Source organism: Zonotrichia leucophrys, chromosome 3 (assembly GCF_028769735.1).
Source record: "Zonotrichia leucophrys gambelii isolate GWCS_2022_RI chromosome 3, RI_Zleu_2.0, whole genome shotgun sequence".
Lineage (NCBI taxonomy): Eukaryota > Metazoa > Chordata > Aves > Passeriformes > Passerellidae > Zonotrichia > Zonotrichia leucophrys.
Genome location: NC_088172.1, coordinates 63,696,064 through 63,721,781, shown reverse-complemented (window position 1 = coordinate 63,721,781; position 25,718 = coordinate 63,696,064). Strand labels below are relative to the sequence as shown.

Genomic DNA, 25,718 nt, shown 5'->3' with positions numbered 1-25,718 from the left:
GCAAAGTCTTAAAGGAAATTAAAGCCCAGATCCTGTGCTGGTGCTGAGCCAGTTTCCTTTCTTCTCATAATACCTTTTTAAAATGGAAATCCTCTTTATTTTTCTCTCAGCCTGTAAGAGGTAAATCAAGCAATTGTCCTTCTCTCCCCTTAGACTGTTTAAATGTAGGTGACTTTCTCATTTTCAGAAAAGGGGTTTTATGGCTTGGGAACAAAACAGCCCATTAACTGGACATGCAGTAGTAACTACAGACTACATGTAGGAAGCAGTTGGCCAGAAAAGCTGTATCTCAGTCTGACACTTGGAGAGAGTGAATGACAGCTTGAGGATCATTTCCAAAACATTCATAACAGCATTTTATACTTGTTAGCTCTTAAAAGAGGTTGGTTGTTTCAGGAATGAATTCCAAAGTCAATTTAATGCTGCTCTTTCTAGAAACTGTTTTTTACAATTATTTGACTGCCTTTCTATGCTTTTTAAGAAGTATCAGTGCAATTTCTTTGTGCTGATAAAAACACTGTTTCTTCTTTTACTCTTGCTTCAGGGAATTTTAATGACTGTGAATGATAGAATCCTAATTTGTTGCTAAGGTGAAATTCTGCATGGCATGGTTAAAAATCAAGGATGAAGAGTAATTTGGTGACAGTGGACACTGTAATTTCTTTACCTCATTGTAAGATACAGATACATTTAGTCAACGTGGTGGTACTTGTTTACATAAAATGCAAAGTTGTATACAGAGAACACAGGGGAGATAGAAGAATAAAAAGAATTTTTTTTCTCTGAAGACCTGAAAGTAAAAAAAAAAAAACAAAAACAAAAACAAAAAAAAATAATCTGAAAACACCAGAAATGGTCTTAGAGCATGAGGTGAATAAAATCAGAAAAGCCACAATGCAGAGTGAGTTGGAGCTAGCTAGCAGAGAAGGAAATCAGGAAGAAAAGATTTGTTAAATGCAGAAGAAGAAAGAGGAAAGAAGAGATGAAAATAGTGGGGGTTATGTTGTTGTCTTTTGTTGTGTTTTTTTTTTTTTTTAACTTTATAAGGCAAAACCAGTGGATAATGGAGAAGGATAAATTGCTTTAGTTTCTGTGTATTCATGTGTTAGGAGTAAATGAATGACAGCTCTTAAGGAAAGCATAGTTAAGAAGCAGGTCTTAACCTTCTAAATACCAGCTAAGATTTAAGGAAGGTACTTTATGTGCATATTCCCTGGTCTCTCAGCCAACAGTGTTAATGAGCAGCCTGGGTATGCTCAATTGTTAGGAGTTGGAAGAATGTTCAGTTGGGTAATATGTAATTATTTAAGGACAGTCTTGGAACAGCATGAAGTTCAGAAAGAATTATAGTGTGTGCATATGTAAATATGCAGTAATAATATAGTTTAGTGGTCATATTTGTGTTTTTGTTTAGTTTGGGAACATCAGGCAGGGTTAAATGTCTGTTACTTCTTCTTATGTAGCAGTTAGATAATTCATTCAGACAGTTTCTTCAATGGAATCCTAATGGACACTGAGAACAACTGTTTTTCTCTATACAGTTGTCACATCATTTTTGATTAAAGTAGCATTTTTCTTGAGGAAGCAGTAAGAGTTGAGTGACTTGGAACAGTGTCAAAGCAAAAAGGGACTTTTTGGAACTTTTTCCCAAAAGTTTGATTAGATGAACTAAAGACTAGAAATACTAAGTGAAAATTAGCTTCCAGAGCTTATGTGTGGTGGCTTAATGATGTAATGACTTGGAAAGCATGATATATACCTCAGCCTTTAATGGCTATTTTGACAGCTTCAGACAACATTCATTTGCTACATGGACTGTACTTTCTAATACAAATACATTGATTTAAAATATTGACGTATTTGCACCAAAAATGTAGAATTTAGTTGATATTATTTTTGGAGGAAAATACCATGATAAATGCAATGCAAGAAGAAGTTCTATTAGTCTTATCAATGCAACACCATGGAATTTAAGGCTATATGATAAATGATACTGTAAAGACATAAGAGACAACACTATGCATATAAATGCCTCTCCCTCCTATTATTTCATTCTGGGAAGAAGTATAAAATTAAATTTGCAAGAGAAAAAAGAAAGTTTGTGAATATTTGGATTATTGAAGGCCATAAAAGAAATTAAAATCCTGGGAGCTTTCTTATGGGAAAAGGAAAAGCAGCCCATACTTACATGTTCAAGAAGTATTTTTATCAACAGTTACAGTTGAGAATCTTTATATCAACACCTCACTTACATCTGATTGGCCTGTTGGGACAAATAACTAATGGTTAATGCTCTGGAGATGCTAGTCCAGAATTTTCCTCCAGAGATAATTAGAAGGATCCTATATTGTTCCAGTTATTAAGTCAATAGCTTTAGGTAATTATAGGTAACAAGTACTCCTGATGTCATGAATGTTACTGTTGTTATGCACATTTGTAAATTCTCATTGATGAACTATTATAGTTTAGCATTTAGTAGATTTTTCTCTTATTAAAAAGCCACTTTAATGTCAGTGCTTAGAAACCTGCATGTGATTTTTCCAACAGCTGCTTTTTACAGTGGCTCTTAACATGCTCATTAAATTTTGTAGTCAGTTATAGGGAGAACGTGTCAGTAACTGATACTCTGTTCTTTCTTTCAGTATCGTGTTACTATTTAGCATGAAACTTTTCTAGGGTATAAATTTCAGATTAAATAATTTGAAGCTGGTAAAAAGATTCAAATAAGATGATGTTTTATCAAGTGTGAACATAATTGTAGAAATACTGTTGAAATTATTTTCATACTTTCATCTGTTTTATACAAGAGGAAATAATAAGAAATGGTGTGTTTCTGTTGTTTCCTTAGTGAGAAAATAATTTGGGAATAGGAAGGAAGATGCAAACTAAAATGAATTTTTAGTCCTGTTTCATCTCTTTCCTATATTTGAATAAAAAAGGTTTACGGAGGTACATTTTACAATGTTTTCATAAACTCTTTGAGAACTTTTTTTCTCTTGAGAATGCATATTGAGCATGGAACTAGATAGCCAGACAGTGAATTAATGGGAAGCTAAGGAGGCATGAATGAAATACTGTGCTTATTATCCCTGAGATGCATATTGTTAACTTTCTGGCTTTGAAAATACAGATTAGATCCAAACACAGAAGTGAAATGACTTGAAGTTTGAAAAATCTTTAAATTGTTTTATACCAGTAAGACACCATGTGTCATGGTCCTATAAATACCATTACCTCTATTTCATTAAGTACTGGCAAGTGGGAGCTGCTTGGAAATGATGTTGTGGGATGATTTCCAGCAGTACAATAATTATATGTAATAATATAATTCCTTATGTCAATGTAAAAACACAGTTTTATAAATAACATGACATAAATACAAGATAGCATATTTCACAAAGCTTACTATTAGGGCTGTTGCCTCTTTGGCTGCTGTTTGATGCTTATTTAGGGCAAATTCTGCATAGATCCAACTGTAACAAAAAGAGCCCCCAGCTTCCCAGATTTGGTGCTAAGTATTCCTGTTGGGAATGAGTGTGTTAGAGAGGGGACAGAGCCATCAGGCTGGAAGATGCCAGTGCAGGCAGAAGGACGTTTTCAGCCATCTATCTGTGGTTTATGTTAATGTGGATGCCTCGTTTTCATGCTCCTGCTGTAGTCTGTCATTTCATTCAGAAATATGAATGGACACATAGCGCTTGGTATGATGTTGAGTTCTTCTCCAGATGTGCTGCATACAGCTCTTAATTTGTATTTCTCTGGAAGGTAGTGGTGTTCCTGGTCTCTTCAGCATTTCTGAGAATTAAGGTAAGGGTTGAGGTAGAGACAAAAATAGCAATGCCCCTTTGTGCCTTTTCATGAAGGCTCAGTTTTTTGATGAATTGGAGTCCGATAGAGGGCTGCATCTTGTCAGATGATATAGCTATTATATAGATATTTCCTATTCTTGATTCCAGCAGCAGCCTGGGTTGATGGAGCAGAGGCATATTCAGATTAATTCTACTTCATGATTGCAGTGTCTGGTTCCAGCATTCAGTGCTGCGTATGGTCATGTCTTCCTGCAACACTCACTTTATGCTCCATGAAATAAAATTTGCCACCATGTATTGGTGCAAGCAGTGTACTTTTTGGCATGCCTGTTATCTCATTTGAAAACTAATGCTAGTGAGTCCCCCAAACCAAAACTCACATGGTCCCTCAGACTTCAGATAGCTCTGTGTTGTGGTTTGTCCCCAGCCAGAAGCAAATGTGGACATTCTGTCTGCTTACAGTAGGGGAGGAGAATTGAAAAAAAAAAAAGTAAAACTTGCGGGTTGAGATAAGAACAGTTTAATAACTTAAGCAAAATAAAATATAATAATACTAATGATAAAAATAACAGCAATAATAATGGTAATGAAAAGGAGAGGCATAAAGCCCAAGACAGGCAAGTGATTCACAATACCTATAAAGTGATGCTTGCCACCCATAGACCAGTGCCCAGCCCATTTCCAGGCAGCTGTTGGTCCCTCCCAGCCAACTCCCCCCAGCTTATTTGCTGAGCATCATGCTCTGTGGTATGGAATATCCCTTTGCCCAGTTTGGATCTGCTGTCCTGGCCATGCTCCCTCCCAGCTCCTGGTGTGCTTGCTTGTGGAGCATGGGAAACCCAGATGTCCTTGATTTGAGGCTAACAACCATTCAGCAACAACTAAAACCATCAATGTGTTATCAACATTATTCTCTGCCTAAATCCAAAGCACTGTACCAGCCGCTAAGAAGAAAATTAACTCTATCCCAGCTGAAACCAGGACATTATGCTTTTTAATCTCATTTTCAAGTCAGACTGCTGGATGTTTCTGGTTTTCAGTGAACTTCAAGGGTAATTCATTGTAGCTGAAGTTCCAGCATGATATGTGACCAGACAGCAGAAAATCTTTTCTTCTGTTGGAGAAGTCAGTCATGAAACAACTTACTCTCTTTCACTCCTCTTACCTAAGCAGCTGTCCCTGGAGCAGGAGAGAAGCTCAAGTTCTCTTTGGCAGCTTCTTTTCTGTGGTTTTGTGCTCAAAGGAGCACATGTGTTGGATGGGAGAGCTGTGACGAGAAGGTGCTATCACCCTGCAGAAAGGTTGTGCTGTGGTCTGGAGTGCATGAGGAAAAACACTTGTAGAAGGGGACAGTGATATTTCTCTCCATTGTTACTACTGATTTGAAATGTTATTACTTTGGGGTTTATTTATTTGGGCTCCCTTTTTTTTTTAATGATTCCTGAGTTGTTCCTTGGTGACTGATTAGGTCCAGGTACAAGAGGCACTCTGTGACTGAGGATTGCTCCTCCAAATATATGTCTGTGGGGTCTCTCACCTTCTTCTAGCTGACATTTACCTTTCAGAATTATATCAATCATGTAGTTGTGTTACGCTTTGTAAAAGCATTGACATGTGTTATTGCTTAAAAACAATAATTGCAATTCAAATGTGCTGGATTTCTGTAAAACGTTTGAGGAGATGGTAGACTGTCCCTCATTTGCAGTTTATTTTTTCAGAGGTGCAAACATACTGGCAGTCCTTCCAGAATCTTACATTTCTGTCATGTCTTTAGCTTTTTCCCTTTCCTTTGTGTGTAGGTGAATGATATTTATTTTCTTCAATTTCTTTTGTGGTGTTGAAATCACTTTGTACCCTCATTAATCACAGGGTGGAAGATTTTCAGCCTTGAATTCCAGTACCATTGATAAATAATATGGTGGCAAATGCCTTAAGCTAAAATGCAAATTTTCACTTATGAATTATTAAAGGTAGTGCTGTAAGTATATGAAGAATTAATTTATAGATAATGATAAATAATGATCAGTCTATTCCTTGTTACATTTAGGCTAGTGTCAAATAGATATGCTTTATTATTAATGAAAAAAATTACTCCTTTATTTGTACTACAATGAATATATATTTTCAGTGGGACTTAGACTTCTCTCTCTGCTTCAAGCATAACTAATGCTAGCTCTGAATGTACATAACTTCTGCCATAAATTTGAGAAAAACTGTGAGTAAAAAATTTGTGGACCCTTAACTTTGTCGTATATTTTGAAGGGGGAAATATTTAATAAAGTCTAATTAATAACATATTGTTTTTTGGTAAAATTGCACAGATTTCAAGCCATATTTTTAATCAATTTGTTGCTGACAAATGGTATCAAAATCATGATATTTTACTTCAAGGCTACTAAATGGGCCACAATCTGCCCAATACAGTAAAATCTGACAAGGAGGTGTTATAATGGGCATGAGTTTGTGGCTAAATCTATTGAAAATATGTTTGATGTGCAGAGTACTATTTAGCTGTAACCATACAATCAAAATTTTAAGAATAGAGGAAATCAAGGATAATTAAGGATATATACTAATGTTTACACTAAGTGAAAGCAATTTTATAGCTACTTTCTGCCTGGAGATTTAAAAAAAAATTACTATTTTTCCTGTGTGGGTTGTTGTACTTGATTTGGCTGGTATTTTTGGCATTCACATCAAGCTGCTGGAGCTTACCTGATGTCACTTTCTGTAGAGGATGAAGGATGCATGGAAGGAGAGAGCCCCAGAGGGCAAGATTAAGCAGGAAGATTTAAATTTTTTTGTTGCTGTCTTTTGAGGTAATGGCACTGTTCAGTGCCTCAAAGTGAAGTGTACATACTCAGTTCCTCATGACAGTGCACGGCAAGCACATGAGCTGTTCAGAGCACTGGATACTGCAAGTTTCCTGCCCCAGTTTTCCCCCAGTGTGTTTCTATGGGTGTGGATGCAGTGGCTAAAATTGCACATCTGTATCAAGGATCACTGTGAGACAGAAGGAAAGATGGGAAAAGGGGCATCTTGCTCTTCAGTCAACTTCACAGAATCCTGGTTTAGATCAGAATCTCAGCTTTGATCTTAAACTATGAATTCCTTAGCTTTGTTTTCTCTGTATGTATTTTCTGAGTGAGCAGTCCTATTGGCTGCATGGTTTTTGAGTTTCCTGGGAAGAGTTAGACTGACCTAAGTGATATCAGCCAATCAGAACCCTCTCACTGGTATGGCTGTGTAAAATATAGCTCCCAGTGGTTGACAAAGTAACAGCTACTGCGTTCATTTAGGCAAATCAATTATTAAATTATCAAAAAGAGGAATTGTAACATTTTGAGAGCATTAGCAGAATAAAATACCTTGACATATGTCTTCAGAATGTTTGTATGGTGTACATCTCAACCACAAAAAAACAAACCACAGCAAAACAACAACAACAACAAAAAAAAAACCAGCCCAGGAGGGCATGTTTTTCAATGCTGGCAGCTATATTATATATTAATTTTTAAATCAACCTTCTTATGGCATGTAGAAAGCAGTTACTTTTGTTACTGGGATGGAGGTCAGAGCTCACTGATAATGGTACTTGTAATGCCTGTGTTTTTATATGTTCTTCTGAATTTTCACTGCAGACTTACAGACATTTTTGCTGTCATGGGAAGCTGCAGCAGGTAGGGTGTCTTTGGCTTTTGGGTTTGTATCTGCTGCCATTTCCTTATAGTCTCAGTTTTGATATAAACTTCTCCTCTGGGGATTCAGATCCATTCAGTATGTATAAAACTTTGATATGCAATATCATACCATTTTCCTTGCTGCTCTCTGAAATGTAACAGCAGGCTCCAGATTCTAATGAAGATTTTCTCACCTTCATGTTTTATTAAGGCTCTTGTGCTTTGATGCTTGGGATGAGTTCAGGTGGATAAAGGTGGACTCAAGTCTTGATGCCTTAGAATCATCTGAATATTTGCCAGTTTTCCAAGTGATTTTGTCTTGCTTATTTTGCTGCTTTTTTTGCCTGTTTGGAAACATGACAAATTAGGGTAATGAAATTTGTGCTGTTGTTTCCCAGTAAAGCTCTGGTAAGCCATATGATCCTACAATTTCTATAGCATGTTTAAAGTTATTTAATTGGAAGACAGAAGTGGAAAATAGGGTTTTAGCTGGGACTTAGAAATTAAGGACTTTCAGTCTGTTAAAAAGAAACAAGAAAACGTCACCTTTAAATGAGGAAGAGGTTGAATGAAACTATCATAGCCTTGGGACTAAAGAAACCACCAAAAAACCAAATGCAAAGCAAGACTACCATGCTTAGCAATGTTCAGTCTTCAAACCTGACTTATTTGATAAACTATTTTCCAAAATTTTGGTAAGTGCAAGCCTCCCTTTGGCACACCTGCCCTCACAGAGCCACTGGAGTTTGCAACAGCGCCTTTGCTCCAGGAGAATGGCTGTGGGTGTTTGGTGGAAGTGCTCCTGTTCTCTCTGGCATTCTGGAGGAATAGAACCTCTCCTGGCAGATGCTGGTGGTGGTTTGCCATCTTCTGACCAGTGTACACTTGCATCCTGTTCTTGCTTCCTTGTCTTGAAGAAACTGAACAGCAGGCTAAGTGTTCTCTTTTAAGGCTTTGTGACCAACACTTCGACTCCCGGTCAGAAAGATGTAATGCCATAATTCAGGATATTCTGATGTGGATTTGATTGTTTGGATTGTATGTTAATATTTGAAAATAAACTTTTCAATTGGTCTGTTGTGTCTAAGCAACAGTGTGTCATATTGTGTAAACAAAACCAAAAAGAAACCCTTACATCTGAATAATGCTGGTGGTATTATAAAGTGATTTCAGGAGTCTAAAGTCATTACACATACCTCAGAAGCTGATGAGACATTTTTGTGACTGGATTATGTTAATATTTGCTTCAAGGCTAAATGTTCTAAGTGCCTTTACTTACTAAATACCTTTACTTATTAGATCATATCACCAAAATTTTGCTAATTTAGGATGATATCACAGCTTAAGCCCTATGCTAAAGGTTTTCTTTCTTTTATTGGGCAATTCTATATGAACATTATTTTTATCAAGAATTCTTTAGCTTGAAGTGTGGTGGTGGGGTTTCGTTCTTTGTGTGTATGTTTTGGTTTGGTTTTTTTCCCCCCAGCCAAGTATCTCAATCATTAAAATGATTCTGGTACAGTTGTGCAAATGTAGCATTGTTACTATAGTGCTGTTTAAAATAATTTAATGGCAGAGTATCTCACTGTCCTTTTCTATTTATTACAAAAGACTTCTTTGCAAAGTAAGGAAACATTCCTCTCCAGCTGCTTATAAAAGTGGTTTTCAGAACAGTTAAGTGGATAAATGTTACTAGGCTACACTCTAAACCACTTGGGAGTTGAACTTTTTACTCTGTATTCCTGTCCAAAGGAAGCAGACATTTTTAAAAACTCCAAAATAGTGTAAGCTGGTGCTGCCAAGGCATTCTACCTGTCTGAGACATTTCATTCTTCAGGGAGAGCCAGAAGTGGAGGGTTGTGACTTCTGAATGGATTCTCTGAGAAGAACATCTCCCTGTGGTCTTTGCTTGAGGTGCAAGCCATTTAAGAAATGCAATGTGTCATTCATAAACAATCTTTGATGCTTGTTACTAAAACCAGCACAGGGCTGCTTTGTTCAGGAGGGAAATACTTCAGGGTCCAGCAGGTTTATGGCCTCTATTTCAAATGTACTGTGTTGAGGGGTCCTCCAAAAGAAGAAAATGGTCTGATAGATCACATTGCAACAGTCATTGAATTACAGTATGACATTATTTGAACCCTAAGGAACAGGTTTCCTGAAAAACTGTAAATAGTATCAATAATTACAGAAAATACCATTTCTGTGTATGTAAGGTTAAATCAGCTACAATTATTATTCTTGTAATATTAATGATATGATGCTTGCAAAGAAGTTTTTCTTTTTTTTCCCCCTTTCACTTGCTGTTGGGAAGTATAATTGCCTAATTTTCCAGGATTGCTGTGTGAGCTACTGATGTTGCAAGGGTCTGTCTCATTGTCTTTTTCCTCTTTCTTCCCCTACCCCCACGAAACATGCAGGAAGTAATTTTGGCACTGCAAAGGATCTTGCAGAAGAAATAAGATCATTAACATCTGAGAAAGAGGGACTGGAAGGACTTCTCAATGAACTGTTGGTTCTGAGTGCCAGAAATATGCGAAAATTAGAGAGAATTAAAGATGATTACACCAGACTGAAACAAGAACTTGAACAAGGAGAAACTGCCTTTGGTGAGTAGTTTACAGATTGTTACAGCTTTTTGCTCTGACCTGAACTCCTGAGGATGTGCTGGGTTTGATGAATCATTCTGCATTTCACAAAACATACTGATTGTCCTGAGGAAAGTCTGGCAGTGACCTAGAGAAGTGGTATGTTCAATATCCTCTCATCTTTCCCCTGGAGTTGGGGGAGGCCATAAGGAACAAGGGATACCTCAGCAATATACCACTCTAAAAAATCTGTTTTGGCCCAGTTCTCAAAGCCTTTCTTTTCTAAGCCCATTTTTGTCACAGTGATGATGGGGCTGTGCTTGTGCTCCCACACAGTGGAACACCAAGTCTTTATGCAAAATCAGTAGATGTGTCCGGCTGTGACAATAGGAACATGTTTAGTGTATAAAACCAAATGTTTAGTGCATACATATATAGCACATTTGGTGGTGGGTCTGAATGTATGAGGTGCAAGAGACTCCTGATTCTGAAAGCAAGAAGTCTCATACTAAACTTGTGTTTGAGGGGGAGTTTAACCAACTTGCCAAGTGCTGCTCTCACACAACAATGAGCAGTGTGCTTGGGTTGTAGTGTCATGGTGGAATTGGGGAGGTTGTCTGTGATTGCTGGGAAAGGTACTGACATTATCAAAGAGCACATTCATTCCTAGACTTGACTTAATCTCTTGCCTGCTGTACTCACTCCTGAAGTTGAGGCAGATAAAATGGCCTTGCTGCTCACTTAAGTGAAAAGGCTCAGTAACATTTGATTGACTACAAATGTACAGTTACTGTAATTATCTCTAAACTAAATACAGTCCTGAGAGCTACTTTAAAGCTTTAGGATTTTGAGGTGTCTTTCCTTTTTCAGGATCTTATGAGCAGTAGGCTGGGTGGAGACAGAAAGGTGCCTCTGTTTTAGAATCATATGAAGCTTCTTCATAGGCAAGCAAATAAGCAGAGCTATCTTAGAAACAAAAAGATTTGTAGGCAGCTGAATAAATCTAAGACAATGTTTTAAAAATGTAAAGAATAATATATATACACACATACTTCTAGATAACTTGCTTTTCTAGAATCTAGATAAAATTTTAACAAATTATTCCTCAAATTTAGTGTATTGTGATAAAAACCCATAAATGTGCATCAGGCAGTGCTTCTTCTTTCCTTGGATTTTCAAGAGAGTTGAAAAGGATTCTGACCTTCTAATCAGCCCATTTTGTTTCTCTTTTATTTTAGTACAATTAAACTTCCTATAATATACATGTACATTCCCATTTGTGGTTTAATTTAGCAAGGTTTTAAATCAAGCTTGTGCAAGATGCTTGCTGAAGCAACAGAAATGGTATAAGTTCATAAGTTCTTTTTTCCCTTTTGCATTTATATAGCTGAAAGGAGATACCTTCTTTATCTGACCTCTAGTGTCCCACAATTTGTGACAATAAATTTCAAAATGCTGGGTGTTTACTCTGTAGATTTTCTTTTAATTTACTGTGATTCTGTAGGCATAAGGAGAAATTTATCCTTGTGTTAAACTAAAATACTGTCAAGCAGATGCTAGTCAGAGATACATAAATTGAAACCTGACATCTTCCCTTTTCACCCTCCCTGCCTCCTTTATATGTGATCAACCCTAATTTCCCCTTTAAAAAATGAAAATATTTGAGAACACTGGCATGGGTTTGATACCAACACATTTAACTGAATGTAAGCTTTCAGATACTCTCTGGAAAACAGTATGCAGATGGTGTCTTGAGGAAAAGAGGCCACCTTTATGGAACAGTGTTATTTTGCACAGCACTTATATGTTTAGAGAATACAGCATAAAGAATTGGAATACAATTTTTTGCTATTTGTTTTTGCTGTTGTTTGAAAGAGCTGGAGGTAATTGTGTTGGCTTTGTCTGCACTGTGAAAGGTGTGATTTGAGTTGGGGTAGCTGACCTGACTTGCATCGCAGCCCTAGGCCTGGTGTTTCATTTATGCCAATAAAATCTGTGTTGCTGCAGAGAAAGGCAGTTCTGCCTTTTTTCCTACCCAACCATGCACTAGATTAGGGTTAGGTCCTATACATGTCTATTTCTGTGTCATCTGGCACTTGAATTGTTGTTTTGTGCCTGTGAGCTTCTTGAAAACTTTGATTTTTTTTTTTTTAACTGAACTTAATACTCTTTTGTATGGAAAGCATTAGGCAAAAAAAATTTAAATGCTAAAATATGTGTGTATGTTTGTCTTTATCTTGTGTATAAATTGGTCACCTATTTTTTATTTCATTAATAATTGTTGATTTTTCACAGTAATGCAGATATAGGGAAGCAGACGTCAAGGGAAGAGACTTAATCACACAATAATCAGAGCTGGAATTTTAAATAGGACACATCATTAGCATGTTAATGAATTTTCTCACTCTGTGCCAGCTGCCCAAGTATAAAAGATATTGCAGATGTAGTGCAAAAATCAGGCTTGGCTTACTGCACTGAGAGCTGTCAGTGCTCTCTATGAAGGAAATTTGACAAAAAAATCCTTTCATATTTTTAGAGATGCTAAAAAATATGCTTTTCATGTTGGATAATAGAAGCATTGACAAGCAACACTAAGTATTAGCATTTTAGGATGAATAGTACTAACTTGCCCTTTAGACACTGACTTTCTTCTGAGGCCATCAAAATGCTGCTGTAAAAGTGATCAGCTTTTATTGCCATTTTACAGATAGGAAATCCAGAGCCTTAGAGGTCATGTAATTTTCTCTGAAATGGTGGTGAAACAGTTTCCCAGGTAGTCTAGCATCAATCCTGATTGAATCAATCCTTGCAATAAACATGTGAAACCAAGTGGTGCTGTTGATTCTGTGTGAGCTTTATATTCTTCTGGACTACAGACGTGATGGTTCTGGGGAAATTGCTGAAGGTCTTGTGCTTGGTCATTGAACAGACCTGTCTTATAAAGTCAAAAGGTTCTGTTATGGCAAAGAAGAGAACTGCTTTTACAGCCCAAAACAACCAAACTTGTGTTCCAGACAACTGAAGCTTAATTACTTGCCTGTCTGCCAAACTGTTGGATTGTGCTTATAAATCCTGGCTTGGGTTGATTGGCATTTGTAACCCAAGGCTGGAAATGAAACCTACCCTCCTGTTGTGATTTCCTCATCACCAGTACTGATGGGCAAGTTTTTCTGTCTCGTCTGCTGAGTTCTTTTCCTGGCTGCTCTCAGCCTTTTTCTGCCCCTATTACACTTTTGGGAAAGCACCTCCTGTACACAGCTAGGGGACACCGTGCTTCCCGAGCTAATTGCTAGGTTGTGCTTGCCAAGTCATGTTAAGTAGAATTTCTATACTGCATTAATTTCTAGAGGAAATATAAAATAAAGGCTATCATGCACATGAAAATAGCTTTTTAACCCTTTTAAAAAACACCAAAACTCAAACTACTGTTTGAAGGCTGATATTTCAGTCTCTCTGTTCAATTCTTGTTTCCATCCTTGACTTTTATTGTCTTAGATATTGCTTGTGTAAGTCTGAAAGCTCTTACCAGTCTGCTTGTACAGTAAAGCTTTCTGGAATTGAACGGATAGGTTTATTAAACAACAGACTAGATGTAGCAGAGGGGTTTCTTGGGAAGCTGGGGACATTTCTATCACACTCAGTTTTACTTTCTTTTGTTCAATACACACACTCTGTATGCTTGCACAGAATATCTCAGAGTGTTTTGTACTTTTAACAGGAGAAAAACCTATTGGAGTTAATTTTTTAAAATCTGCTTTATTAAAAATAAAATAAACCCCAATGTTTTGGCTTTAGAATTCTAATTAGGAATAAATATGTTCAGAATGTACTTCAAAGAATAATAAAAATTCTGCTATTTTTATAGTCATTGTTCCAAAAGCTGAACATTTGACTGTTGTGAAGGATGCAATTAATTAGTCTGAAACTTAATATTGTGTGGACAGCACAAACCACTAGTGGTGCTGCTTAATGTAATACTCACTGCTGTATACTGAAATATTTATGAAAAAAAGGTTCTGTGCTTCATATACAATTGTGTAGGATGTGATTTATCAAAGTGTTAATGACCATTTGCTACAAAGCAGTATTATTCTATTTCAAAGACATTTTTATTCTGATAGATGCAACAAAGAAAGTCTTACAATAGAAACACATGCAGTGTACTTTGCACTGAGAAACCTACCTTTTTTTGTTTGTTTAAATATTTGTTTTAATAGCTTTAATACAAAAGCTTCTCTATTTTTCTTCCTAACCGGTCTTTGGAATACTATTTGAAGATGTCTAAAGATTATTAACAATTTTACACCATTTTTAAGTGTTGCAAAAAATACCAAGTATGACATAAACTCCTGTGCCTATGGCATAACCAGAATGATTCCATGTTTTGTCAACTGATTTTTCAGGTGGTGGTTTTAATGTTCTTCCTCAGTGATAGTTTTTCTTGACCAAATAGGCTTTCCATATTGTTTCTATAGTTCATCCTCTGTCTGAGCAATTATGTGATTCTAAACTGAAGAGCGGAACCTTTTGATTGCTTCTGTTTAAATAAATCATTAAAGGAGAGCCCACATAGTGTGTAACAGATGGGCTTCCATGAGGGAGAAGAAGCTGCTCTGAGTCTTTTTGTATCTCTACTTCTAATATGGGCGAGGTCATTAAGTTCTGCTTGTCGCACCTTTATTAAATGCTTGTTGTCATTAAAGTTACTGGTGCAGTTGAATGGCTTATTGCTTATGTCTGTGGCCATCTCTACTCAGACTGTGGTCCTGCAGGAATTAGCCAGTTTAGCTTTCACAGAAGGTGTAAAACCCTTGGTGGTGATGCGGGGATGGACTGGCAGTGTAGCTGGTAGCATCCTTTACTCTGAGCTGATGTTCAGTTCATGCTCCAGAGTAGCACTTGGCAGCCTTTTGTTGGGCGGTGTGGCAAAATCACGTCCACATAGGAAACCAAAAGGACAAAACAACAGCAACAACAAAACCCCCAAGAGGCTCAGTCTTGCAGAGCTCCTTTTGTGTTGTCTTGGGCAAATACAGCATGAGTAGTTACCCTCTCTGCTCATTAGTATTCTCTCTACTGTTTCATTTGAAAAATTGGTGTTCCTGCATTTGCATGGACTTGCATTCTTGTGCTTACTCTGTGCTTGTGTTTCACTGATTGTGAGCATTGGTCTCATTTTCTTGGCTCATTTTAAAGCACCTGGGATCTTACAATTTAGCATACACATATACATCTTTTGGTCTTATAATTCTGTAATGGGAGTAACTGCATATCAAGTTGCTACCAAGCTTTGAGGATCAAATTCAGACTTATGATTTTCATTCCATGTCATGCTTCCCCAAAATCATCCTCATCATCTTTGTTAAGTAATATTTAACTATAAGTAGTGAAAGGGTTTTTTGTGTTATGTTGTTTATTTTTTTGAGAAACACTATCAATAGAATTTAGTAACATAAAAAGAGTAAATTCTGCTAGGCATCTCCTGTAACTAAAATCTCAAATGCATTTTAATTTTAGACATCAACTTTTGTCATGATTGAAAAGATTGGAAGCCAGTATGTTTAAGCATAATTAAGTTTGCCATATGTCTTAAGTCACTTGTAATTGTGTTTCTTATAATGGTGATTTTAAAGGTCATCTAGTCCGGTGTTGTTCATTTAAGTATGTAAAATACTTTGATTTTCACTTGGAGCATAGAGGTTTAGTCTGTATAAATGCAATGGAGGTATTAAATTTAATCTGGCCTTTCTACCATAATTAGATGCAAATCTTTGTAATGCAGAAAATATGAAATATTCAGGGAACTTGAACTGAGAAAGCAGCTTGGTTCAAAGCCTGCCAGTATCTGTAGAGATCTTTTGATCAGGGCATTTTTCTGTTGATGCTCAAAGGTGAGCTTCTCTTCTATCTCTTTCTTCCAAGATATGATGGCAATAACCTTATTGAAATGTTTTATTTACCTGTGTAATACTTTTTGGGCAGCAGGATGAAGTAATTACACACAGAACAGTAACTCCTGAAATGACCCAATACTGATGCTGCAGTCATAGAGGTGGTTATCTACCAGCTGCAAGGAATAAAGCTTGGGCTGAAGTTTTATGCTGGATCTCTTCAGGGAACATGATGTCATCCTCAACTAGGATAAGCATAAAGACATCAAAGTTTTGTAAGTTTAAGGCCACAGAAATACAGAGTGTCTGTGTTGTAGTCATGGAAGTACAATCTGGTGGTGAATAGTGTCGCTGAACAGCTTCCTACTGCAATGGGAGAAGGGCAACCTCCTGCCTGTAATGCCGTGTGGACACTTTATTGTGCTGGTGTGCAGGCAAACAAGCAAACAGAAAGTTCTGATAGTATTCCAGGCAACTTATTCCTTTACATCTGAAATGCTGCTGCCAGCTATATACACGGTGCATTAGACTTCTGGAGTGCACGTCATATCAAATTATTCTGGTTTGCTGTCTATGCTCCAGGTTTCTGCACTGCTCTGCTTTTTAGTTCAGCTTCTTCAGCTGACAGCAATGCAACAGAATAAGTAGGAAGAAGCAACACAGATGAGTGAAATTTGGAATAAATGTGGAAATGCATACCACCAGTTTTAATCATTCTTCATTCGATTCTGGTTCTGCAGCTGCATCTTCTGGGCTTTTTTTTGTTTTTTTGTTTTTTTTTTTTTTGCAATGGCTATAGCTGGTTTGAAAAAGAATGAGATGCTAAGATGCCAGAAAGCTAAGATTAAAAAAGAGAGAAAAAATAGATATCATTGGCCAGATAAAGCAGGTTCCCAAATGTAATTCAAACTCCTTTAGCATGACACTAGCCCTGGTGACAACCAACAAGCACTCTTTAGTTTGCCACTTCTGGAGTTTGGATATATTGTGCTAGGAAATTTGTAACTCTCTTCCTGATAATATATAGCTGCTGTTCTTAATGTAATATTAAGAGAATTCCAGTTTTGTGAGAAAGCTGTTGTGTCTGATGAGCTGCTCAGAGGCAAGCAGAAAGGTTTGTGGGCCTGGTGGTAGGGTGCTCAGAAGAGGACCAGTTCAAGTAGTGACATGGAGTGACACTTAGCATATAGGATCAAATTATTTTTCAAAGAAAGGTAAATACTGCTTTGTATTTACTGAATTGATTTTGTGTTTCTGTTAATTTTGCCATTACATACAGGTACTGCCTGTATATATATTGGAAGTACGGAGACTTAAAAACCTCAAGTTTTATTGGAAAAGTCAATGAACAGTTGGTCTGCCATTCACAGGTTTAAGTTACGTTCATTTTGGGTTTTGTTCTCTGTGTCGTACAGCATGGTTTTGCTTTGCTTTTTCTTTAAATTAGGGGTTTTTTTTGTGTGTGTTGTTGTTATTTTGTTTTTTTTTTCTTTAATGTTGTTCAAGTTTTATCAACATGTCATGATATTTTCAGGTCCCAGAAATGTGCAAAGGGCTCATTAGGATACTTTGCCTCATTTAGTTTCTCTTGAGGATAAGTATAGAGATGGATAGAATATTTAAGAAATAGTGTTAATTTGTTTTCAAGTAGTACTCAGTGAAAGCAATCTCAGGCAGCTAGCCTTTCAAATATTCAGACTTTCTGCAAATTGAAGATAAAATTAGTACAGCATTTTATATTCAGTTAATGGTTTTGATTTTATTTAATTTTCTAGCTGTAAGCAAGAAAATGTTGGTTTGGGTCATCTGGGATCACTGACATAAAATTGATGTGCTAGATGAACAGTATACTGCAGCAGAAGCAGAGTGAAGATACTGTTTAACCTTTTAATTGCACATGTTTTTCAGATGTGTGTATTTTGGTTCAAAATTTTATCACTTTAATACATTTCCACACAAAAATTTTCATTCGAGAGTTTTTACGGTGTTTTCAAGTTACGGTGTACAAATCTAATTCTATGCTTGTATAAATGCATGCAGTTTATAAAGAATTACACCTCTTTGCATTGTTGGTAAATCTACCTTGCTGACTGAAGTCAGATACTTATTTTTCTCAGACATTGCCTTTCATCTTTACTTTGATTTTGACTGGCAATATTCAGATATAGCATCTACACTTACGCGCATCTAAGTAAAATAAACCCTGATAAATACAATTCCATTTGGAATACAAGGTGTCCCTCATGAAACACAGGGTTTTTTTCCTCCAGGTTTTGTTCCTTCAGATTGTCAGATGTAATTTCTGCCTCATTCTTTTTTGCTTTTTTTGGTTTAAGGTTTTCTTTGAGGTATACAGTAGTAAAGATACAACCTAAAATGAAAGTTTCTATAGAAGATTTTGTAAAATACGGACATTACCAGCCTTGACTGAGTATTCACTTAATTAACTATTTTAAAGTGAATGAAATTACTGTGTGCTGTGTAGTTTGTTCCTTCAATCACCGCAGGGTGATTACAATCCATGCATGCTTGCAGGCGTAATATCTACAGATAGGCAGAAGTATAACCAGATCTGGAGTAATGGATAATATTTATCAAAAGGTGGGGGAGGTATAATACCTGATGATAAATCCAGAAAAAACCTACTGAAATTCTAATCCTTTCTAGAAGAGATGGGTTTTTTCTCTAAAATTATTTTAATGCTACGTGTATTATGGTAAAGAAGGCTTTACAATAGAAAATCTCTTCCAATTTACACCTTTTACCAATATAGGCAAGTAGAAATACAGAGAATTTAAATAGAAGAAAAAGATTTTTTTTCTGACTTTGATTCCCCAAAGAAAATGTATTTACATCTTCTTTAAGCTTTTAGTCTTTTTCTGTACTTCCATTAAATCTGAACTGAGTACTCTGAGGCAATGGAAATCTTATTATTTAGAGCAGAGTTAAGTACCTTCCATCTCCAGTTCAGGAACTTAAAATTTTCACCCAAGAATTTTCTTTCTCTGTCCTTGGAGACATAAACAGGAGCAAAAGGCAGAGAACCAAGGGATTGCTAATGCCTGCAGTTAGGAGCTGGAACTCCGTGTCCTTCAGTTTGATTTCTGCTCTTGAGCAGGAGCAGAGGCAGTTTGCTGATGTTTCAGTTGACTTGGGCCACAGTTCCCTTGTACAAGGTGGGATGTAAGCACTGCTCCTGTTACAATCTTGTTGTGAGCTGTGAGCTCCACACATTCAGTATTTGGGCACGGGACACGATAGCAGCAGGTGACAGTATAAGGCCCCGGGATTTTGTCATCTATAATTGCAAAGAATCTGTGGCCCACGTGCGGTAGGTGCTTGTGATCAGTATTTCTGATGGCCTGCCAGATTTCTGCTGATGGGTTGAGATCATCTAAGAAATGTAAGAAATTCACAGAACTGGGTATTTCAAACACTACTTTTTTTGTTGTTGCATTTGAACCTGGTTACTTTTTTTATGCAAAAATATTGTAGTAGAATATAATTAAAACTTTGATGCTAACTGAAAAGGAGATTCACTCATCAAATTTGTGGATAATATCTTTGGTTTGATGTGCATGTTGAAGGCTTGGGTAAAGATAAACAGGCGTGTTTGCCAAGCTGCATAAGATTAAACAGTTCATTACCTGTTGGAATTATCAGCTGCAAGACACCTTGCATAATTTGGACTACAACCTTTATATGCTTTTGGCTGGATTATACCTCTTATCTAGTGAGGTGCATTGAAATATAATTAACAATGTGAGCTGGAAATGACAGGCTGAAACTATGTGTATTTTTGTGCAGATAAACAATTCTGTATCTGGATCAGAAGTCATAGAAACATTTTATCTACTAATTTTTTCCCACTTCCTGTGTTCTAAAACATTGTACAGAGAAAAATAATCTCTGCTCTGTGCCAGAGAAGAGCAAATAGGCACCAGCCCCATCTCCTTGTAGGATTGACCTTAAGAACCTTTGGAAAATGTTGAATCCTGCAGAAAACAGCAGCTGTTTTAGATTTTTCATAATCTTCATTTTGAATGTTTTGTTGGAGAGAGAATTTTGAAAATACAAGGGGGCAGGGATTCTGATCCATTTATACCAGTAAGAGTTTTGCCTCCAGTTTCAGCAGAGTTCAGGGTTTCACCTCTGTCATTCTGCACACTGAAGCTGCAGCATCTGTTTCTGAGCTGAGCTGCTTGGATGCAGATCATCTTACTTTGATGAAACTGCAGTCCACATAAGAAAGAGCAGGACTTGGTCAGAAATTCTTTTAACTAGGAAATCCTTCAGCTTTATGACAAAATGATAAATTTTGAGATTAGTAGTCCTTGTCTACTAAAGAAGAATCCAGGTGTTTTATTTTGCATGTTTCAGCTAAAAGCTAATTGCTGTTGATTTTAGTTCAGTGAACTTAACAGCCCTTTGACTTTTACAGTTAAATTATTATTGTAGGATATTGTTTCCCTGTAGTTAGGAGAAAATGATTTTTTGCAAATCAGAGCATGTACAATGTGGAATTCCCAACAGAATCACCTGTAGCATTTGTTCTTGTTACTGCAGTAAAAAATGACCCAAATGAAATGTATTGCTCTTGTATTTTCAGGTTTCCAGTGTGCAATTTTCTAGGTATATATATGTTCTTGATCTAGTTCTTAATCTGTTTAAGTGTTCCTTGGTCTAGTGATCAAAATAAAAATTTTCTTGTGCCAGCAGAAAAATGTTAGAAGTGTGAAGTTTATCCACTTCTATTCAGTACCTCTGACAAAACTGTGAGAACTGGTGTAACATTTCATTGTTTATTAGCTCATGAAGTGGTCAGCCACATCCTTAGGTGGAAGGATATAATTCCAGTGGGAGACATGTCCTCTAAATAAGCTGTAGACACTAGCTGAAGCATCAAAAATGATGATGTTGTTGTCCTTTTCAGTACCTTAGATTGCAATGCAAAAACATAGATATGGATATTTATTAGATTAGATCTTTTTCTCCATATCCTTTCTTATGTAGTAAGTGATGACAATCTAGAGAAAACCTGAAAATAACAAAATTCTGACAGGGACACAACAATTATTCCAGCTTTGTACAATTCCTTCAGCTTTGCTGAACTGAGTTTTTGACAGCTTTTGGCAAGTACTTGGCTTAGTCTTTTGCCAGCCCAAAAAAGCATCGATGGTGTGTCAGTATTGTAGTCCAAGGATGTTTCAAGAGCAAATTGGCCAATACTCAAAAAGATTTTGCCTGCAACCTGTCTGTGGTATGGATTATAGACCAGAGGAAAATGATAAATAAAGCCCATGTGTCCTAACAGTTTCTGCCAATGAGGCTGATTAAAGCCAGTTGTAAATATGAGCAATCTTTGTTCAGTTTAAAGAACAGAAGTCTGAGATCCTTTGGTTATAACCTGCAACTACTGCTCAGAGACCAGAACTTGATAGTGGAAAGATATTTATGATGATAGACAAAAGCAGAAGTGACCATTTCTAATGGCTGATAATTGAAATTGACAACCTTAGATTAAAAAAAAAAAAAGCTTTTAAACTGACAGGACCATTGTCTTTAGCCAGAGTTCAGCAAAGATTTTATTGGAAATTACCAAATAACTGGGGTTTTTGATATGTAGCTGCAGCTGGAATCAGTTCAGAAAGATCTTTTTGTGTTTTGCAGATGAACAGGATCATCAAAATTTTCCATTCACCTAAAAATGCAAAATTCCTTATTCACCAATTTTTTATTCACCAATGCAAAATGGCAACATTTTCTGTTAGTGTTAAAATTAATTGGATTGTGCAGTAGTGCCTGGTTCTCTTCCTTCCCACTTTTTTTCTATAATTTTTAATTTACTAGCTCACAATACTTTTCAATCTCCTTATGGTTTTTGTCTCCATCTTACGCTATGTGAAATTGTTTTCATACAATTCAGTAATTCATTGAAATCCTGCTTGTCTGAGCTCCTAATCACATGGAGCACAATTTCACACCTTTTCCAGGACAGTGTACAGTTCACCAAGACCACACTCTCTACCTGATTTATTTATTCTTAAAAGAAGATGCCATACAGAAGCCTTCTCTGGCTCCATTCCTCCAAGGCCCAGGATGTAGGAGTTTCCTCATTCTTATGCTGCTTGCATTTTGCCTCTCGTGGTGACCCCTGCTGAGGTTACTTATGTGGCATAAGAATGGATTGATTGGGGAAATGGAGACCACAGGAAAACACAGAACTCTAAAAGCACCGAGCATTTTACAAGCTGTCTGCCTGACCTTGAAAACCAATATCCACTGGTCTAAGTGGAAGACATATTCACAATTTTGCAGGATAAAGGACCAGGGCAGCAGGATCTTTTCCTATGTTAGAATACTTTGTCACAGGGCTAAAATGCTGAACTGCAGCTCAGAACCATCAGAGTATACATTCATTAGTTTAGTTCTGCTTCTGTAGCATCCCCCTGTAGTGTTCCAGGCATCCTCTTACACCTTTCAAAGAAATATAAAGAAGTAAGAAAACCTCTGTCTTCTAAATTCTCTGTGGTTTTGGGAATTGTTTTAAAATTTCTGAATGCCCAGAGTCCATCATCTTTGTTGTTCTCCATGTTTATCTCTATGTTTATTTTATACCCTCTTTCTACCATTAGACATTCTGTAGAGCTTGTATTTTAATACTTCTCCATCTCTGATAAATGCCAGGCATCTCTGCAGTAAAAAAATCAAAACATTTTAACCTCTAAATTCTGAGCAACAATTTGTTGACAACATTTCATTTTCTTTTCACTCTTTTCACTCGTTATATGTTCACTTTCATTGTCAGCCTTCAACTTTCTTAAATCTCATTGACATATTTTCCTTTATTTCTCTTAGATCTTTCCTCATCTCTGTGCAAACCTTTTGAACTTTTTTGTATTTTTATTTATATCTGTGTATGTGTAAAGTAATTTCATTTAGTTTATTATGCTGTTCTCTTATTTCTGATAGTTTCTCTAATGCAAAAGGTTCCTGAAGTAACTTGCATGGGCCCGCTTCACTGTTAATTCAATTTTCTATTCTCTAAGTTATTTTTGTTACCTTTTTTTTTTCCCAGTTTAATTGAGCTTTCTAAATTTGATGCTTAATGTTACTTCTTTTTAAAAAATATGGACCTTCTTCCCTGTTTCAACCCATGCATAGCAAACCTGAGTTATGGATTTTCCTTTCCACTTGCATGATTTGTGACTTGGTAGTTACATATGGTTGCTCTAAAAATTGCCAATACTTGCTGACAAGTAGGTTTTTTCCAGCCTACATATATAGTGCAAGAGAATAACCCAAATGGGCACCCATTTATGCTTCTTTCTTCTGTGTATATACCTGCTCGCTGTCCCAAGAAATTTGTATAGGATTTCTTTTGTATTTGGGCACTGTAAACAGAGGGTGTTTCACTTCACAGTCCCAGAGGCAATGTATCTGAAATTATCGAGCAGGAGACCCATCTCTGTGTGGTGCTCTACAGTGCCAGGTCCTTTTCCTGTCCCAGAACATGGAGATGCAGTGAGAAGTGCCTTCAATCAAAATCCTGCTCCCCCTTGCTATGAGGTGCTCTGCTCTCATAATGGTAACAAGGCTGGAAAACACACTCTGTGCACTTCCTGGTGGACCTGCGCTGTGGGACAGTTTCCTTATCACAATCCCAATAATTCTCTTACCCTGCCTATTATGCCTGTTCAAGGTGGTGCTTAAAGGGTTTGTGGTGGGGTAATCCTGGCTTTTTTGTGCCATCACACATTGCAAATGTGTGTTTCCTTCAGCAGTGTTTTCCAGGTTCCCATCTGTTCTTTCAGTTCCCTGTTAGGAAAAAGGTCCATGCTGAGCTGTGATGAAGTACTAAGCTCTCAAGGCAGAGTATGATGATCCCACAGAGGAGTGATTTTCCTGTATTAAACAGCAGAGAGCCCAAGATGACTTGGCACTGGAATTATTATCTCTGTCTGTCTTTGTTTCTTCCATGGCGTTTTGCTGCTGAACAGTAGGACTGGTGATAAACTTAATACCTACGATGTGTCTAGAAATTACATAGCTATAAAGTTTCAAAAGGCAAAAAAGATGGATTTCTGGAAATAGCCTACCTGAAGTGATTGTTTGATGAAGAATTCTCCTTCAGTACAAAGTATATACTTCAGTGAATAGTTTGAGACTGAGTACTGTGCACCTTCAAAGTTATAAAATAGGTAAGAGGCATAGTAATAGAAGAGTTCCTGCCCAAGAGTAACTCTGTAATAAGAGGTTAGGTAGGAAAAGTTACCTGACTGTCTTGCAATCAAAGGTCACTAGCACAGGAAAAACTCATTTAGCTTTTGTTCCCCATTCCTGCCGTAGGTGATTGCTTTCTTCACACATTATTTTTGTTATTTTGGCACACTGTGTGTGAGTGACAGATCTTTAACTCTTCCCAGCTTTGGCAACCATCCCTTTGCCTCTGTGAAGTGACAGTCTCTCTGTAGGTTTTGATAAGACATTCTTTAAAAGAGAACTTAATCTGCCATCATTTATTTTATTAGACTGAAATATGTTCCTGCTGCCCTCTTTGTTGAGAGTTATTGCTTCAACAATCACAGGCAAATCTGATTTACTGTAAACAGTTCTAACAGCAGAGTAGGAATGTAGGCTGTAAATTGGTTGGAAAATGGGAGCAATTTGCTAGAGTGAGAAAGTAAGATTAAGTTAAACTGTTGAAACATTCACTGGAGTCTTGTACCATCAGCTCAAACAGCCTCACTAAGGACTATGAGAAGCCTTGTGCCAGGTCATTCTTTGCTGCTTTCTGCTGTCATTACTGGAGAACACCCTGCCTGGCAGGGTAGGGAAAGGCTCAGCCCACTTGTGACTGGTAGTAAATCAGCTGCAATGAAGAAAAAAGGAAAGGGACTGTTCCTCCCTTGTTCTGAGGGAGCAGCTATGATTTGGATACTGCAAATAATTTATTTTTATTCCATCTGATGAACTGGAGAGTTGGGAGAGAGGGTGGTAAAAACCCCAAAAACTTCAGTGGAAGAATTTAAGTAGTGGCAGGAAGGAGGCACAAAACCCAAGGACATATTTGAAGAAAAGGTGTTGAAGATTGAAAGAAGCTTTGATTTGGTATCGTATTAAATATTTCCTGTAACCAAAAGTGAATCTTGTCTCGTCCCCTTGCAAACCTCTGGAATCAGGTTAATTGAATTTCCTCTTCCCCTGCCTCTCCCCTTAAAAAACAAATAGGAGATCAGTGGCCCAGCACTATGACAGTGTGCAATATCAGGATGGACTTTCTTCTGTGTGTAGGACTTGCAGCCACCTCTGACCCACTGAAGGAGGGTTATGGGTCCCCAGCAGTCAAACATGCTCTTGAGGAACAATGTGCTATTGTCTCTGTGTCCTGACTACCAGACTGGAGCATTCTCCTTTCAGGGGTTATAAAACTCATCCTGTTTTATCATGCATTGCCTTTCCTAGTGCAAACTGTCTCTGGAGTAATGGAAGTTATAATTATGCAATTTGTATGATTTATTGCTTGCACTCAACAGCCACTCTGCACTGGTGTTTCCCTTATTTCTGAATTGGATCAATTTAAAAGTTTGATGTTTTTACAAATACCACTACAATATAATTACAGGTATTGTAATATTACAGGTATTGTATTATTGGCCAGTCTTGTTTGGGAAAGAATTAATTTAAAGAGAAAGTATATTCTAGAATGATTTAATTTGGAGAAAACCCCCATGTTTGCTAAGTTTTGTT

General features: G+C 37.0%; 1 protein-coding gene across 7 annotated transcripts in view; it reads left to right on the top strand.

The window, feature by feature from the left end:
• DISC1 (DISC1 scaffold protein) overlaps nt 1–25,718 on the top strand; it is a 174,547-nt gene that overhangs the window by 80,167 nt on the left and 68,662 nt on the right. For all 7 annotated transcript variants that reach the window (XR_010439576.1, XM_064708525.1, XM_064708526.1 and 4 more), the window contains one exon: nt 9,910–10,098. Coding sequence is in view for 6 of the 7 variants with exons in the window: in XM_064708525.1 (XP_064564595.1) it covers nt 9,910–10,098 (189 nt within the window). In the remaining variant the exon portion in view is untranslated. The remainder of the gene's footprint in view (nt 1–9,909; nt 10,099–25,718) is intronic.